This window comes from Tachypleus tridentatus, chromosome 11, assembly GCF_004210375.1.
Source record: "Tachypleus tridentatus isolate NWPU-2018 chromosome 11, ASM421037v1, whole genome shotgun sequence".
In the NCBI taxonomy this organism is placed as follows: domain Eukaryota; kingdom Metazoa; phylum Arthropoda; class Merostomata; order Xiphosura; family Limulidae; genus Tachypleus; species Tachypleus tridentatus.
Genome location: NC_134835.1, coordinates 56,877,086 through 56,895,143, shown reverse-complemented (window position 1 = coordinate 56,895,143; position 18,058 = coordinate 56,877,086). Strand labels below are relative to the sequence as shown.

Here is an 18,058-nt window from a genome sequence, read left to right as displayed (position 1 = left end):
CCATAAGCGTCGACTTGGACAATGCTACAGGCGAAAAATCGCTCTTCTCAGTGTCTACACACCGGTAGCCCATTGACGAAGTTCCCAGTCGAGGTGCTGATGAACAAACTGCAGCAAAAAGACGGTACAAAAAGCAGGACAATAAATGGAAACAAGCGAGAAACGTTAATACGTACAAATGAAAAAAAAAAAAAACATTAGATAGATACAATATTAATATATAGAAAAAAACATTAGATATATACAACAGGAATATATACAAAAAAACATTAAATATAAACAACAATATAAACAAATGGAAAAGATATGAAATATATACAATATTAATATGTACAAATGGAAAGAACAGTAAATATATACAACATTAATATATACAAAAACATTAAATATAAACAACAGTAACAAGAACAATGGAAAAAATATGAAATATAGACAATATTACGAGTAACAAAAAAAAGAAATAGATACAACAATAAGAGAAAAAAAAAGAAAACATCAAATATAGTCAACAGTAACATATACAAAAAAAAACACATGAAGCGAGAGTGGAAGCAGGGTGGCTCAGAAGCCGATCTACACCCGACCCCCCACCAAAGCACAAAGGGGCGCCAGAGATGGTAAAATGAGTGGCGCAGCTGCTTGGACGGATCCATGTTGGTGTTTGTTTCGAGAATTAATGGGGAATGCATAGTTTCACGTAACAGCCTTATATAGGGTACATTGAGTTATATTCTCCTTGAGTGAGGTGAGTTTCGTTTGAGTCGCTTCAAACCTCACTCGTAAGGTTAAAAAATACACTTGTAGACGAACGAATATATTTTTCATACATAAATTTAGTTATGACAAAAATATACTGAAATATTAACTTGTTCCTTTAATTTTTTTTAGCAGTATAAATAAAAAGTAATATGAAGAAGCTAAGATTTTTCAGTGTATTTCCATAGGGGGACTCCATACCTTATGAAAATAATATATTTGGAAAAACGCGTATAGTAATTAACAACGATTACTGGTAACAGTATTTTTAAAAACTCGTTTCAATCAAAATAATTTTATATCGTGCACGTAGCAAAATATTAATTTTGAATATTTTACTCCAAAATCACTTTTCATTTTTCAGTTTGCTAAACTGAAAATTTTCTTTCGCAGACCCTGCTCAAAAACCGGCGTCATCGAAACACTTAAGTTTAAACACAAAGTGACAGTTATTGTTACTCTCGTCCTCCGCTGGAATAACGGTAAATCTTCGGATTTACAACACTAAAATCAGGGGCTCAATTCCTCTCAGTGGACACAGCAGATAGCCTACTTTTAGAATTCACGAGCTGCTAAAACGTATATGGTTTAGTGTAGGCAAAAATTTCCACTGTATAAAAAATAACTTAATCATCAGTACTTCTAGAAGTTTCTAAAAATACTGCATTGAAACTGTACATTTCTTCTTTTCTTAGAGACGGTAGTGAGACATGTATGATTTTTGCCCTTTCATAACTGTTGGGTGTGTGTGTTTTCTTACAGCAAAGCCACATTCGGCTATCTGCTGAGCCTATCGAGGGGAATCGAACCCCTGATTTTGGCGTTGTAAATCCGTAGACTTACCGCTGTACTAGCGAGGGGCACAACTGTTGGTTTGTCGTACAAGAGTTATCTGACCAGCTCCAAATAAATTTTAAGATCCAGACATTAGTCCTAGTTTATTGTTATTATAATTAAAATAACTAAAATGTTAAATTAGAAAGAAGAAACACAAGAAATAACTACTTACTTCTTTTTTCCTTAGGACATTTTTAAAACATTCAGCCGATAGTGACAAAAATCGAGAGTTTAATACAATTTACGATCACTGTCTTCAACTTGGAACATTAATCAGTAATATGATCTTATACACAGTTTTACGACACAATTCATAAAATCATAGAGGGTAATTATAAAAAAAACCGATATTTAATTTTACCTTAACCTTAAAAACTAATTTCTTCGCAGACACACTGAAAATCGTACGCTTACTTCACAAAACATTGGATATAGAATAAGGCGTCTAAAAACTGTCATAAAAGTTAACGTAAGACTGGAAATGATCCAAGTGGTACCTGGAGATGGCTTTATGTGTGATTGGATTTACTTTGCATCATCCTCAGTCAATATATTAAACGTATTCCCAAATGAAGCAATTACGAACATCATCTGTCCTCGATGCTGTTTCATTAATCCTCGTAAACTTGCTTCTGAAAGCTGTTCCAACTTTCCATATTTTTTCCTGTCTCCCAACCCCCAGAAAGACCCGTAATCCAAAATTTACTAGTGTAATTTCCATAGATCTCCTCTAAACGAATGAGTGTGGAATTTCCATTTGATCGAAGTAAAAACGACATTAATTTGTTATCTTAGCATAACCACATATGCACGTTCCTGAACGCTACTAAAAACAGCTAAATTGCGAGAACGATAGTTTAGGTACACTGTATAATACAGTTTAGAAACATTCTTTACCATGGTATATATGTGGCTATTTGAAGTTTGGGATGAGGTCACATAAGTCGACGGGTTTCCTTTATTCCAGGTTTATGCATTGCCTAGTAGTTAGCGTACCAGGTTGTGGAACCGAGAGTTCATGGTTCACGTTTTGTTACGGCAAAAACAAAAATCGTGCTCTTAGTTTTAGTGCTTTGGGTGTAAAAGTTCGATTACAATAACCTAATAGTTAATAATGGGTGGGGTCAGCTGGCTGCCTTTCATTTAGTCTATAACTTCGTAAAAGCCCGTTTCTTTTTATTTTCAACTCATGGTAAATGTTCTTGTCGTTTCAAAAGCTCACTTATCTATCAAGTCCATGAAATTCTACTTTCTGCATTAGGAAACCACATGTCTGACTGCGTGTCTCGCAGTCACATCGCACTTTTCCACAATCTTGTTTGAATCATCGGCTCTGTGTTCTTAGGAATTACCCCTATCTACGAAACGATATGCATATAAGAAATTTAAAAAAAAAATGAATAGGTATAATAACCAACTCTACAGAGTTAATTAGCTTCATTTTGTGTGAATAACGAGCACATTAATAGTGTATGGGCATAAATCTTAATTAATTTTATCACAGATTTTATATTCATATTTCACACGATTGGCAGACATTGAACATATGGTATTGAGATATCCCAAATAAGTCAAATTAAATTTTCTAATGGGCCTTATATTTATCAAACAGTTATGTTTCATTGCTTGTCCTGTTCCTCTCTTCTTTAATGCACGTGGTACTGTGCATTATTTCCCTATTGTCACAGTTATGATTCTTTATTAGTTGTAACTTACTAGCATGTTTGGTGTGACGGGGATTCAAACCCGCGACCTTCGGGATTACGAATCGAGTGCAAAAGTAAATGATTATTTCTTATTTTGAGGAAAACTGTAAGAACGCGATTTACTTATAAAATGAAAGAGAGGAGTGAATGAAGAACTACTTTTCAAGTTGGTAAGAATATATATGGATTTATCGTTTATCAAAATAAGGAAAAGCTCTTTGTTTCATTATCATTCCTTAACTGAAGTTGACCGGTTTATTCGATTAGTAAAGATGTATAGTAGGTTAGCTCATGCGTTAATGCGCGTCTTGTCTGTCTGTTACTGTTTGTATTCTGCAACTGAACAAACAATGGGAAAATTTTAAATATATTCGCTGTATGAGTTTTTTTTCTTGGTATCAAGAGATTATTCAAACTTAAGGGCAAATAGATAAAAAAAATGTTTTTCAGACTATATAAGTACGTATCTTCCTACATGAATCAATAAATTCTGTCTTCTCTTTGCTGGAGAGCGGTGAAAATATATCTATGCTATTTGTTTAAAATTAACCATTTAATTTTATAAAAATTACTTTCGTTTTTACTTAAAATTGAAACTACTTTAACTTAATTTGATGTGAAAGTAACTTTCACTGAAAAATAAATAATCGATTCTGTGTCATACACAATATAAAATTCACTCGTCTGAAAACTGAGAAATTTAAAAAGTTAGAATTTTCACGTATCTCATGTTTTATATAAATAATTTATATTTCGTAGAAGACAAATAATGATTGTTTGATTTTCTAAACTGTACGTGTGTTTAAACACCAATGTGTTAGTAATTATATCCCGGTGGGACAGTGGTAAATTTACGAACTAAAATTCAGCGTTCGATCTCTCGCTGTGAATATAGCAGATAACTAAATGCGGGTTTTCTCTAGGAAACATAACCAAGTGTTAATAATTAATAAATACTTTAAACAATTTTAATTCTGAGAAAATCATAAATAACTTCTGATTAGTTACTTTTTACGTCATTCAAACTCACGAAATCTAACTAATAGTATACTTATTAAAAATTGTTTTATTTCTCCACAGAAAATTCCACTTTAGTTACAAACATGGTAGGATGGAAACTGAGCTTGAATCTTTCCGTTCTAAATTTTGTTCTCTTGATACATGCGTCATCACTTTCGAATCTTTTTTATGGTATTGAGAAAGAATTGAAATCTCTTCCGCTGGAAGACAAAGTTGAAAAACAGGATCTACGACAAAGGTCCCTTGCAATACAAGGTGATGTTGAAAACCTCAAGCTAATATTAGCATCATCTACGGCAGAAGATGTCAAAAAAATGGCATTATTTTGGGATACTCCAGTAATGAAACAAATTGACGAAACTGTAAAGAATCTTTCCGGTAGGTTTTGATTTTCATTATATGAACATTTCTTTGATAAAATAAACTAACTGTAAATTTAGATAACGAAAGTAAAATATATAGATATGTAAATGATTGGTGTGAAAATTGACGCCTTCAGTTATTTTCTAAATAGAATATTAACTTCTACGTCATATAAATAATATTTATTTTATATTTTTCTTCACGTCATAGTATGTTGAAAATTATGCAGTTCAAAATAAGTTAAGAAAACTGAAGTACAGGGTAATGTGTGAGGGTGGAGGATTCCTACACTACACAAAATAAATAAAGGATAATTGAAATTTTTAATATTAAAACTATGATAATAGAAAAATAGATAATAAAACAATGTAGACCATTCCCCTAGTTTATTTCTACGCAAGTCATGCATCTTATGGTCAACGATATTATCTTAAATACAAATGAATAATCATGCAACCAATGCTATATATATGTACTTGTATCATACTATCATGTCTTACTTCTAAGTGAATTGCATAATAGTCTATACAGTTCATGAACCAAGTCGAGATTTCAAAGACGTTTATTACTTCATTCCTTTAGAGAACTAGTAATCAAGCAAATGGAGGTTAGCTAATTATAGCTGGCTATTTTAAGTGGCTAGAAGGTCTCAAACAGTTACTGGAAAATAAACAATACATTGAAGCTACTGTACAGTTGTTCGGAGATTCATACTAGACAGCTCATCATCCACAGCACAAACAGATATCTGGCTTGCTACAGTTGTGACATACCTGTATGTCCGCAGATACAACTCCTACCTTGTCAGTACACAAATAGTTTGACATAGAATTTAAAACAAAAGCTGGCCTGAACGCTATATGCCCAATGGCATACTCTTTTCTCATAGATAGGCGTGAAAGAGTTCACCTGTACTGGCACCAAGAACACATCTAATGCACCAGTGGCATATGGAATAATAATTTTTTTTAAAGATGAATCGTACTTCACCCTGCAGCAAAATACAAACCAATTTTTATATAAGAACATGGTGCTTAAGAGAGTCGTGGAATAAGCTTTGGTGGACATATTAACTTCCACAAATTACAAAAACCACAACATGCAATTGAGCATGATTTCCGCATAATAGATGATTACGTCTTGAATTAATTCAAAGAAGATGTTAACTTGGCTAATTCCTATAATATCAAACGTATATGATACAACATTTGTGTGTTTAATATGGAGTTACGGGAATATAGCTTAACACCCTACTTAATTTTTCAGCAAAATAAAACCTTTTCACATAATCAGCTTATGAATAACTGAAGCTGTCGAGTTTCGCGGCCTTTCTTTACACTTAGGTTTGGTTTGAATTTCGCGCAAATCTACTCATTGCTATCTGCGCTAGCCTTCCTTGATTTTGAAGTGACAGATTAGAAGGAAGGCAGCTAGTCAACACCACCCATCGTGAATTCTTAATTATTCTTTTATCAAATAATAGTGGGACTGACCGATCATTATAACGCCCCTGCCGGCTAAATGGACAAGCACATTCAGTAAAGAGGAATCGAACCCACGATTCGCAAAGTGTGAATCGTGTACCCTAACTACTAAACCACGTTTCTTAGAACAATCTTTACTGCTGTTTTTATGAACGTTTGAGGATTAATTAAAATGAAAACAATGCTTACGTTTTTCAAGTGTTAAGTATTTTCATCCTTATCACTTACAACTCAATCTGAAATATAAGGTGAATTTCTTTGATATATTTTCTTTGTTAAAATAATTACGGTAATTTAAAACTTAAAAGATAGTTTATATATTCATCTCAAAGTTCTTAATGGAATTCATCGCCAGTAAAAGATCTCACCTAGCAGGACTTAACATTGCTTTAAAATAAGCTTTATGTTAAGTGAATAAAATCTATTATACTTTCAGATAAATTACATTCATCTGGCTAAATGTTCTTGTAAATTTGCATGTTTTACAGCCGGAGCACAAGATTTGATAAAGAAATTTTTAGAGGCCTGGAACATTTTTATGACAGGAGTCAGTGGACCATCAAGTGTTTCCACTACAATGGTCAGTATTTTATGTTTTGAAATTGGGATATAAGGAAATAAAACAACCTCTGTATGTAAAAATGATAATATAAAGACCTACTAAAAATGACAAAAAATGGTAAAAATGGGGAGGGGTAAAATACCTTTTATGGTTTATCACAAGGATAATTAAATTTTGTATTTCTAATATAAATTTGTGGAGGCTTTAACGGCATTAAAAACTTAACGGAAAACAAAGGTTGAATGTGTATTAAGAATTGGATAGGTGTGGATAACTTAGAAGGTCAAAAAGCAAAAGTAATTACAAGTCACTAAAAGTACAGACGATTTATATACTAATTATCACATAAAAGGAAATTGTAAAAAAAGCTATGAATGATCAAAAGGTATGGTTAAACACATCTCTGAAGTAAATCTGTTTTTAGTTATCTCAGAGAAAAAGAACAAAATTTCTTATATGGGTTTTTTGGACTAGCAACAATCATTCAATTTATTAAACATACATATTTTAAAATATAGCAAACACTTTTGTTATTTTGTAGGTGCCTACGGAAGCGACATAAAATGTTAGAAACTGAAGATTGGTGTACTCCAGAACAAAGAGAATCCTTTCTTATAGAATCGCAATTGTATCACCTTCCTTAGAAATTATTAAATATATATACATAAATATTAAGGACACTGAAAACAGTTCTGTAATATCCAATTAATGTTAAACATATTTCTGTCGAATAAATTTAAGAGGACAGGACTTTAATTGTATACATGCATGTACATATATATATATTAAAACAAAAGTGTAATAAAAATGTTTAAGTTACCGAAAAGTACCTCGTATAAAGTAGCCGAGACGAACAGCACAGAATAAAATATTAACAACGTTTTTTTTTTCTTTTGCCTTTCATATGTTATCAGAAAACAAAGAAGTTATAGAAATTTTATGGTCAGTAATAACAACAATGCGTTTACTTACAGAGCAAAAGAATGGATAACTTGGGTATCATTTGACCTCTTTCTCGTCTTGCTCAATCTCTTGATAATGTTTATTTATTGGCATATTTCGTAAGTTAAATTCAAGAGAAATAAAGTATTATTAGCAGTGATGGCAATAACAAGACTTATAACATCTGTTAATCTGAAGTTAATTAGAAAAGTGTAGTTTTGGTTTTGTTTGGTTTGAATTTGGCGCAAAGCTACTCGAGGGCTATCTGCGCTAGCTGTTCCTAATTTAGCAGTGAAAGACTGGAGAGAAGGCAGCTAGTCATCACCACCAATCGCCAACTTTTGGACTACTCTTTTACCAACGAATAGTGGAATTAACCGTCACATTATAACACTCCCATGGCTGAAAGAGCAAGCTTGTTTGGTGTGACAGAGATTCGAACTCACGATCCTCGGATTATGATTCGGGCGTCTTCTTTAAAATGTTGTTTTCTGCTAGCACTTTTGTCCAGAAGATAGTAGATATCTATCAATATATCAGAAACTGGGCAAGGCAGTTTTCTGGAAGCTTTCTGGGCAGCAATATTCATGAGGTGGCAGGCACAGCCCATGAAGTAAATGCTAGGCTGTCGTCTTGAGATGTGTCCCATCACACCTTTACCTATACCAGACATAACTGAGGCATTGTCTGAAGAAAAGCTAAGATATTTTTCCCATAGAATTTTCCTCTTTGTCAGTTCGTGGTCCAAAAGCTTGAAAATATTCTCTCCCGTTGAAGCTTCTTTCCATTCAACCATTGTCAAAAGAGAACAAACACTTTTTCCAAGCAAAGGGTCAAGATATCCTACAACCACTGGATACAGTTTACAGTCATCCATATCTGTGGATCCATCTGTAGCTAAACTGTAAACACTGTTAGTAAGTATGTTTGAAATCATTTTGTCATTTTCACAATCCAACATTTGTACAATGGCTGTAGTTTTGGTTCTAGCACAGCCATATTTTTTCGCTATATCAGTCTGGGAACATTTTTCTGAATAGATGTTCTATATTATCGGCTACAGCTAGGGGTAACTTATGAGCAATGACGAATTGCGTGAACATCACTTCTGCATTTATGGTTTCATATTCTAAATTCTTACTCATAAATGTCGTTATCTGTATCGTTTGTCTTCGTCTCAGCCTTTTGTTGTGAGATGCCGACTTTGTATGTCTGGAACAATCGTTTATCCTGCCATGCGCCACAGAAAATTCGATGTGACAAACTGTACACAACGCATGACTGTCACTGACTTTTGATGCAATGACCGGATATTCTGCACTATACTTTTTTCTAAATTTTTGATTCACAGTTTTAGTCCTTTTAGATTTGCCAGAAACAAGACAATCTAGTAAACGAGGCCTCTTTTTTTCCATCTTGTGAATGATCGCATTGATGTTTCTATGCCGCTTAGAAAACGAGAAATACCCATCTATGCGAGCGCTAATTGCCTGACAAACTATTGGTAGACGTCGGAGATACAAATATTTTTATTATTTCAAGCACAAACATGATTATCGCAAGTAGCCATTTCGACTATGTCTTTTATTTATTATCAAAATTTATTTGTACCTCATTATAAATTTTTTTTACCCCTTTCAAGCCCTGGGGGAACAAGTTATCACTTTATTGTATTGGCCTATATTATAAATATAATAATTTGGGAGTTGCAACAAGTCGTAATATTTGTCTGTATGAGCGTATAGTGATAATGTATACACCAAAATCGTAATGATTAGGCTCAAATTGTAATGGTTGGCATCTCTGGGTACTGTAGAATAGCTTCGTAGTGATAGTCTCCAGAGTCCACGCATCAGATGCGTAATCAAGCACTGCATCTACATCCACGGATTCTACTCAAATTAAAGTGAGGTTCGCCTTAGATTTCGTAGACAATGTCAAAAACTCTAATACGTCTAAGGAAATCAAATATAAATGACTCACCATCAGTTCTTTTTATGCTAAAGCAATGGTTATTTATTATTTTAGTGACAAAGAACACAAGCACAACACTAGGTAAGTTGAAAAGTGACAAAAGTAGAATAATTAAGAATTTGATTTTAAATTATAAAAGTCAAGGTTTAAAATGCAAGTTCAAAAGAATGACAACTGGGCAGAAAACCTCAGCCCACATTGTGGATTAAAGTCATATCATCCCAGCTATAAAAATCCTTTATTCTGAAAGATTCTTAAGGACAGAAGCACAAAAATATGAAAAATTCTCTGGTCAAGCTCTGTGTCTACAGGCTTGTATGTGCCCATGATTAACCTGCTTGTAAAATATGACCCATGTTACCTGCAGACAGATTTTCCAAGACAGACATCCTTAAGTCTTGAACCTAATCTAAACGTCTGCTGTGATTTTCGAAATCGTCATGGTTACGATCATTCTTAGCTAGTCTATAACCCTATCACATTCCCTTCACTACTATGTACTGGATATAAAAATAGAACCCGGGATTGGTAGGAAAGAAATGACGGAGTGAGGCTGCAAAGCATATACCCAAATTTGTGACTAATTTAGAAAGAAAACGAAATTTATAAATAAACAAATTTTAACAACTGAAAACACTATATCATTCTCCTCTCACAAACTAAAAACATCTCCAGATCTAATTCAAAGCCATGGGGTAGCTACTACTTGGATGTCAATGCTGAAATTTATTTTTCAAGATATATATGTTCCTTGGTTCAGGGTTGGAACTGCCAACTATTTTAATATTTTAACCGAGTTAACCAAGTATAAACTGTTTGTAAGTTTCTTTTTAGCCACTCAAACTACTACACGTGTACAGTTAACATTTTCATTCACTATAACTCACTTTTTAGTGCAAAATTCTAAGAAAATATTCAGAAAACTCCGTGATTTGAAAATATGTTATTATACGTGATCAAAAATATTTCACACGGTCAAGTAAAACATTGGGTACACCAAATTTACATTTTTTACGTTTTACCCGAGTTTGAACAATAAACACAGCCTGGCTATCTTACAATGATTATTTGTTCTACAATCTTTATTAATGCTATAAGTGTAGCTATGAATTTAACCACCAATATTGATTTCATTCCTTTAAGTCGCACGCTCAATCTTTCTTTCTGGCAGCACCTTTTTTCACATCTAAAGTGTTTCTGATTAGGTTTAAGTAATGCTTGGCTGGTCATTAACTACAGCTAATCTGAAATACACAACACTCTATGTTAGGTAAGCTAATTTTAAACCACACTTCTTGAACAAAATATTAGCATACAGACTAGGAAACAAGTTTTAACATTTCACATGTCCTTTACAGTCCTACAGAATATTTGTTATAATCACTTTGATATCAGTTTGTTATGATCGTGCTAAACTTGTATTTTACATTCCATTCTTATATCCGCCAAATTCATTTAGGCTGCAGTTTTTCCTATCAGGAATTGATTTATACCAGAGTAAACATAATAAATTTAAGTTCATTGCTATAATCAACAACGTAGATTTAGAAACAGGTTTTGCTTCTTACAACAGCTTATTGATTCTCTATCTCACATGTCCTGATATAGTTTTCTTCATTTAATTCACTACTAAAGGGTTTTGTTGTCTCCATTCTGCTAAAAGTAGAAAAGAATTCGCTCCGCTCACTCAAATATGATTAAAAGTGCTGTAATCTCCTAATTTCTTAGACACTGTCCAAAATCTGGCTCCTTTTTCAAATATCTCAACACCAATTGATATTCCTTACACCTAACTTCTAAATACATTCAACGATGTTTATTTCAAATCTTGATGTTATTACAGGTTCAGAATGTCCAGCGTACAACCAAACTCTTCTTTAGATTGTATCATAACTCATTCTTTTGTATAACTTTTAATTTCACTGTTCTTACGAATACACATTTGAGTAACGTTACGTCAATAATTTACTAAAGCCTAGTACAAAAATCTAACTGTGTACGGTCCGTACAGAGTTATAAAACGAAATTTTTCACAGCTAATAATTTTAAAACAGTTACTTTTAACACCGTCGTTCTGAAAACTAAAATATCGTTATACAGTGTGTCCATAAATTATTCTTTCCATTACAAGCCTTTATAAATTCTCTATTATATGAGCTATCTTAAAACGGTTTGCGGCAATTAATAACACAACTCAAGAAATATTTGTTTTAATTAAGTAAATTACCACAATTCAGTCAATGATTCAGTAAACTTCCATGCGAGCCCCATTGGTAGCATTCAGAACATCGAGTGGGTGAGTAGATGAGTTCGTTCCAAACATTAAGAAGCATGTCTTGCGTGGATGTTCTGTGAAATAAAGAAAACATTTCTTAAGTTGTGTTATTAATTGCCACAAACCGTTTTAAGATAACTCCTATAATAAAGAATTTATAAAGGTACAATGGGGTAAATTATTTATGGACACCCTGTATATTAAGTTATGAAAATAAACTGAATATTAACTTTTAAACTAAACAGTCTTGTATATAAAAAAATGTGAAGTAATGGGTAGAAATGAGCAACAATAACTCCCTTCAGCCTCTTCATATCAGTACATTACACTATCACATTACCTCTAGGTAGAAACATAACAGTCAGTGCATGAAGTTTAAAGGTTTCATGATCTTCTTCTTTTAACAATTTCATCTCTTTTTATAGCTTCCCTCAAACAATATGGCACTTTTCCTTTTGGTTCCCTTACTGCAACATAAGAGATTATTTTTATCACATGATTAATTAACCAAGTCTGACCTGACATATGATCAAATACACTATTATAAGCTCTCACAATTTCACACACTTCTTCCTGTTGCTTAGAAGCTAATTAACCCTTCAGTAATTTTAACATCGTAAGATTCTAAGATGGCTCTCTTTTCACACTTATTACTACTATCCTATAAGCAGGTCATTACACACGTTTCAGATGCAACTTCAGTGTATCATGGCTTGAGCATGTTTATATGATATATTCATCATACAACTTCTCCACCCCTATATCTACTTCATACCATGATGCTTAACTGAGGGGAAAGGATCTGTCCACATTGCTGCTAAACTATTTTTAGTTACTAAGTACATTACCACAACTAACTGTGGAATTCACCAATTAAATCACCTACTGTATTGCAATAGTTTCTCCACCCCTATATCTACTTCATACCATGATGCTTAACTGAGGGGAAAGGATCTGTCCACATTGCTGCTAAACTATTTTTAGTTACTAAGTACATTACCACAACTAACTGTGGTATTCACCAATTAAATCACCTACTGTATTGCAATAGTTTGCGATAGCTGAAATGAATTTTACCTCAACTTTGTGTTCTGTATCAGAACGTTAACCTTAAGTCTTTGTTGTTTAGTATTCTTGTCGTGGTGAAGTTTTTGCTTATCCTTATTTTTCTTGATTAGCTTCAGCCGCTAATTTTTGTCTCAAGCTGGTCACATATGCTAACACATTTAGTAACTCAGTTTTGTCTGTTCTAAATGCGTAAGAGGTTAAAAGTGTTGGCCAATGTGTGTGCTTTAACCCACTTATTGAGATAATTGCTAATGATCAGCACATATTGATTACCTTCCTTAATCTTTGGGAGGGGGATCAGATCAATAATATCCAGAATTATTTTCTGAACATTTTAATTAATTTCTGAATTTTACCCTGTTTAGGCAAGTTTGTCCTCTGAGCTGTCATTTGGTATAGTGTTGGCACTAGTATTGAATGTTATGCTTCAATCTTGACCAGTAGAATCATTATCAGACATTAGTAGTAGTGTAATGCCCTGTTAGCATCCAGTCCTTGTGTGATGAAAATTCTGGAGAATTTGATATTTCAGGGTTCAGAATACCTCTAGTTATAACATAAACTAAGACTCACATTGAGTATATCAATAAAATTACCACAACATTACATGAAGCATATTAACTGCTCACACAAGTTCCATAGATCATGTGTGTGTTAATATTATAAGTCACAACCCTTGCTGCTCATACCTTTACTGCATGGCAAGAAATGTTGCACTAGCTTCAAGAGCTCTTGAGGGATGATTTGGGCATCTATTGACTAATTAAATCATCTTGTGCATATAAGAGTTTGCTTTAACTGAGATGAATTTACTTCAACTTTATGTCCTGGGTCAGAATACTCAGTGAACCAATACGGCCTTATAATCCATCTGAATTTCTATGTTGCATCTCGATAGCGCTGCATGACCACGTCGTACTCTTGTAACATTGTGGCTCAACATATGATCATATCTTCTGGACATTTAAGGCCCATGAACCACTTTAGAGACGCATAATTCACCATGAGAATGAACTTTCTGCCATACAAGTAGTGTTAGTATCAGTAGTTTCACAAATGAACAGCTGTAAGCACATTTCTTCATCATGCACTATACGTATTCAGGAGTAGCTTGCATATACTATCACTCATTCAGTCATTTCCTGAAAGCACTGCTCCAATTCCACTATCACTGTAATCAGTATCCAACATGATATTACAGTTTTTCTGTAGATACGCTAGCACATGCACTTCCACTAAAGTATGCTTTGTGGAAAGGAATGTATGCTCAAACTCCTTAGATAATCGGAAATGTTCATCCAATTTAACGAAAGTAGACACTCATGTGGCAATTTTGGAAAAAAATGGCCACAAAGTGTCAATAATACAAATACAAACCCGAGGAAACTTCAAACTTTTCATTTTTAATACCTTTAATACCAGTAAAATTGTCCAGGGCTAGTTTTAAACTATTGAAATCTTCGCAATGCCAAATGAGACATCTTTTCTGTCCATGATATGATCAGTAACTTCTCCTTGTGTATATCTTAAGACACAATTCGTGGGTTTCGATTTTGATCCTGTCATTTTTATCTATTGCAAAAACAAGTTTGTAAGAGTAAACTTGAAGTAAATAAAAGTGCCATTCTGATGGACTAGCGTTAAATCTAAAAACTGAGTTTTGATATCCAAGTTGGACGCAACACAGATTGCTATTGTGTTGTGTTTTTTAACTAATAAAATTATATAAAATATCAAAATAACATTCACATATATCAAGCACCTATCTCATTGCAGCCCTTTAAGGATATCTTTGATTACCTTCTCAAAAGTAGTATTAAACAGGAAAAATGGTATGTCTCAGAACTCAAATATTTAATCTGCTAAAGGCTGTTTAAGCTCTCATTATTCTATTTAGAAGCCATCTAGAGGGCTAAACTGGTAGGCACCTTCATGCACCTCCAGAAATTTGTCTTATCATGGTAACAGATAGGCAGCATTGTATATCATGCTTTCATTTGGCAGAAATAAATACACAGAACCCTTTACTGTCTTTCTTCTTCCTGGTAATCACCAATGTAAATAACAATTCACTCTTAAATTGTGATATGATTCTGTTCTTTAACATCCGTTTCACCTTTATACTTATTTTATCCCCCTTGCTTCAGGAAAGTCCGCATGGTGGTTATTTTCTAGGACTCACACTATCTGTTTCTGTTTGGTTGATAAGTGATTGTAGTTCTCTACAATCGGCCATATGTTTTTAGAAATACAGAGGATGCTTAGCAAGCAGATCACTAAATCTCTGCCAGTACGTATCTAGAACTAAGTCTATAATTAAGCATCCGATGCACTGATAGCCGTGTATTTATTCTGATGTGGCGTGGCTAAAGCAACGTCAGCATTACGACTAGTATCAGTCATCTCCACTTCGCTTTCTACCTGAATAATTATTCCAGCATCAAGATGGATTGTCAACAGTACATAATTGCAGAACATTATGAGTTCATGCATTGACAGATAAGTCACTATTTTCTCTACTGCTACCAGTTTTTCAGATATATAACAACCAAGTTTTGTGACATTGATGCACACAACGTAATGTAGAGCAAATAACAATACAACATTTGCATATATAGATATTACTATTCCCTTCACAATATATGCAAAAATGATCCACTCTCCATGATTGGTTCTGAGTGACAGTTATTCACTTCCCAAAACTAATCTTCTACAGTAGGGCCATCAAGAGGATGATAATATCAGACCTCAGGACTATAATAATGAACCTTTAGTCTATGGTTTACATGGTCCTGATGTAGTCAAAGATATTACTCTACATTCACATATGTGCTACCATTCATTAGAATAATGTTAGTCATCATTCACTTCACTCAGAGCGCTTAATACATGGTGACATTAATCAAGGCCCTTGTACTTTCTGTGTCAACCACGACGTCCATTTTCCTGCTGTGATATTATTGCAGGCACATTTAAAACACCACCCAGCTCTGAAAGAGCTTGGCTGACCACCAAATTATTTGTTGTGCCTCTTTGAGATGGTTGTCATATTCAAATCGAGCCCCATTAGTTTTCTAATGTCTAAATTACAGTTTAAATAGACTCACTGCTGGCCCTTCTTTATTTGCTGTACAGTTTGTTGACATAGAGGGAGCTACTCTGCTGCATCGTAAAATATGGATAATTTGCTTGAGAATGCTCATACTTCCCACAACCATCCATTCCAAATGTTCTCTCCTTCCACTGAATTGATCCCATAAGCCCAACCAGCTAACCTGCTGATTCTTATATATTAATTTCAGCCCAGAATTTAGCCCAAATGACGCACTCAAAACTTCATCTCCACAATTAATTCTTGGCAGTATCCCTAACACATTTATGCCCTTTATCTTGAAATCCTTTTATCAAACCTTTGTACTTTTTCATTAGCTCCTCTGACTTACTCTTCCCTACGTTGTTAGCTCCTATGTGCACAACAAAAACTTCACTGTTGCCAGTCTCTTTCATTACGTCTCTAGCTCTGTAAGTTATATTTTTCACATGTGCTCCAGGGAGGCATAATCTAACTCGTTTCTCTCTATTTACCCTCAAACTATTTTATTCGCATACTGCGTCAAGAAATCACCTATATATATAATCTCTTTAAGTTCATAATCCAGATCCTTCTCTATTCCTTTTGCTTTTCCTCCCTCCAGCAGTTTCTCATCTACACAAGCCAAAGGCTGAAATCTGTTGTTAAACAGAATAGGGTCTTTACAATTAAGTTCCTTACACTTAACCCCAATACTACTCTTTCTAATTTGCTGAATGTTATTGTTTATCTTAGCCAATGCCTTCTTGCACGTTAAAGTTTAAGCTCCTCTTGAAGTCATTTCTCACAGTTGATACTTCTCTTTATACATTTTCTTAACTTTAATTAAGATAGCGTCCAGCTTGCAAACTGTAGGTATATATTGAGCATCGTCCCTACTAGCTTCCTTCAAAGTGTTCCCAAATAAAACTAATTCATTGCATGTTTGTTTTTAATCTCGCGCAAAGCTCACAAGGGCTATCTGCGCTAACTATCCCAAATTTAGCATTGTAACACGAGGAGGGACGGCAGCTAGTCATCACCACCCGCCGCCAACTCTTGGGCTACTCTTTTATCAACGAATAGTGGAACTGACCGTCACATTATAATGCCCCCACGGCAGAAAGGGCAAGCATGTTTGGTACGACGGAGATTCGAATCCTCGACCATCAGATTACGATTCCAGTGCCTTAACCATCTGACCATGACGGGCCTTTTATTGCACGTATCGCATCCAACAAGCTGAGAAAGCTTAATCTTCAAACTAGTCTTAACCATTGTATTATTTGTAGAATTAAAATAAACACTCAGTACTATAATTAAATGCCAGTAGCATGTTGTTAACACCGTTAAACTTTAGTAGTGAAGCTGTATTATAATTTAACTTTGGGAGTTCATATAAAATAGATAAATTTTCATTAATTAAAATTTCAGTATTTGATGATCCAGATGAGACGACTTTGAAATTTGTGATCAAGTTTAGTGTTTTAACTATACGAGGGAATTGTGTAGTCTGGTGGATTTGATAAAATTTTATCAGTTCTGCTTTTAGAATGAGAGCTGAAGTCGAAATTCAAACATTCTTTGTCCTCTTATTCATAATTAAACTTTGATCCCCGTAAAAAAAAAAATCTGTTGATTTTCTTAATTGACAGTTATCTCTGTAGTTAATACTTAAAATAGCAATTAATACGCGATGTTTATAAATTTGCTAATAGGATTTTCATTGGCAATAATCTTAATAATTATTCTGGATAATACTCTTGATAACATAACAGTGCACTATCATACAATGTATTGTCCACTTGCAGTGAATTTTTATCTTAACAGGCATTTACTAATACCCAATTAATAAATGTAATGTACTGATACTGTTTGCCCTTTACAAAGCATTCAAATATCACTTACATGAAAGCAATGGATAGTAGTCAAGTCCTGAGACTCGACTTAACTTACTGTAGTCCACATAGAACCTAAAATCTTCTCTTTGGCAATAACTAC

At 33.8% G+C, this 18,058-nt stretch overlaps 1 protein-coding gene across 1 annotated transcript; it reads left to right on the top strand.

The window, feature by feature from the left end:
- Positions 1–3,804: 3,804 nt before the first annotated feature.
- LOC143231499 (uncharacterized) lies at positions 3,805–7,576 on the top strand. The gene is made up of 4 exons (XM_076466033.1): positions 3,805–4,006; positions 4,380–4,697; positions 6,655–6,746; positions 7,270–7,576. Exons 2-4 carry the CDS (start codon positions 4,403–4,405, stop codon positions 7,288–7,290), a joined length of 408 nt encoding a protein of 135 aa, XP_076322148.1. The 5' UTR covers positions 3,805–4,006; positions 4,380–4,402; the 3' UTR covers positions 7,291–7,576.
- Positions 7,577–18,058: the final 10,482 nt, after the last annotated feature.

Coding starts and splice junctions, on each gene's coding strand:
- LOC143231499 (XM_076466033.1), top strand. CDS start 4,403: ATGGTAGGATGGAAACTGAGCTTGAATCTTTCCGTTCTAAATTTTGTT. Junction 4,698..6,654: donor AACTGTAAAGAATCTTTCCG/GTAGGTTTTGAT, acceptor CATGTTTTACAG/CCGGAGCACAAGATTTGATA. Junction 6,747..7,269: donor CAAGTGTTTCCACTACAATG/GTCAGTATTTTA, acceptor GTTATTTTGTAG/GTGCCTACGGAAGCGACATA.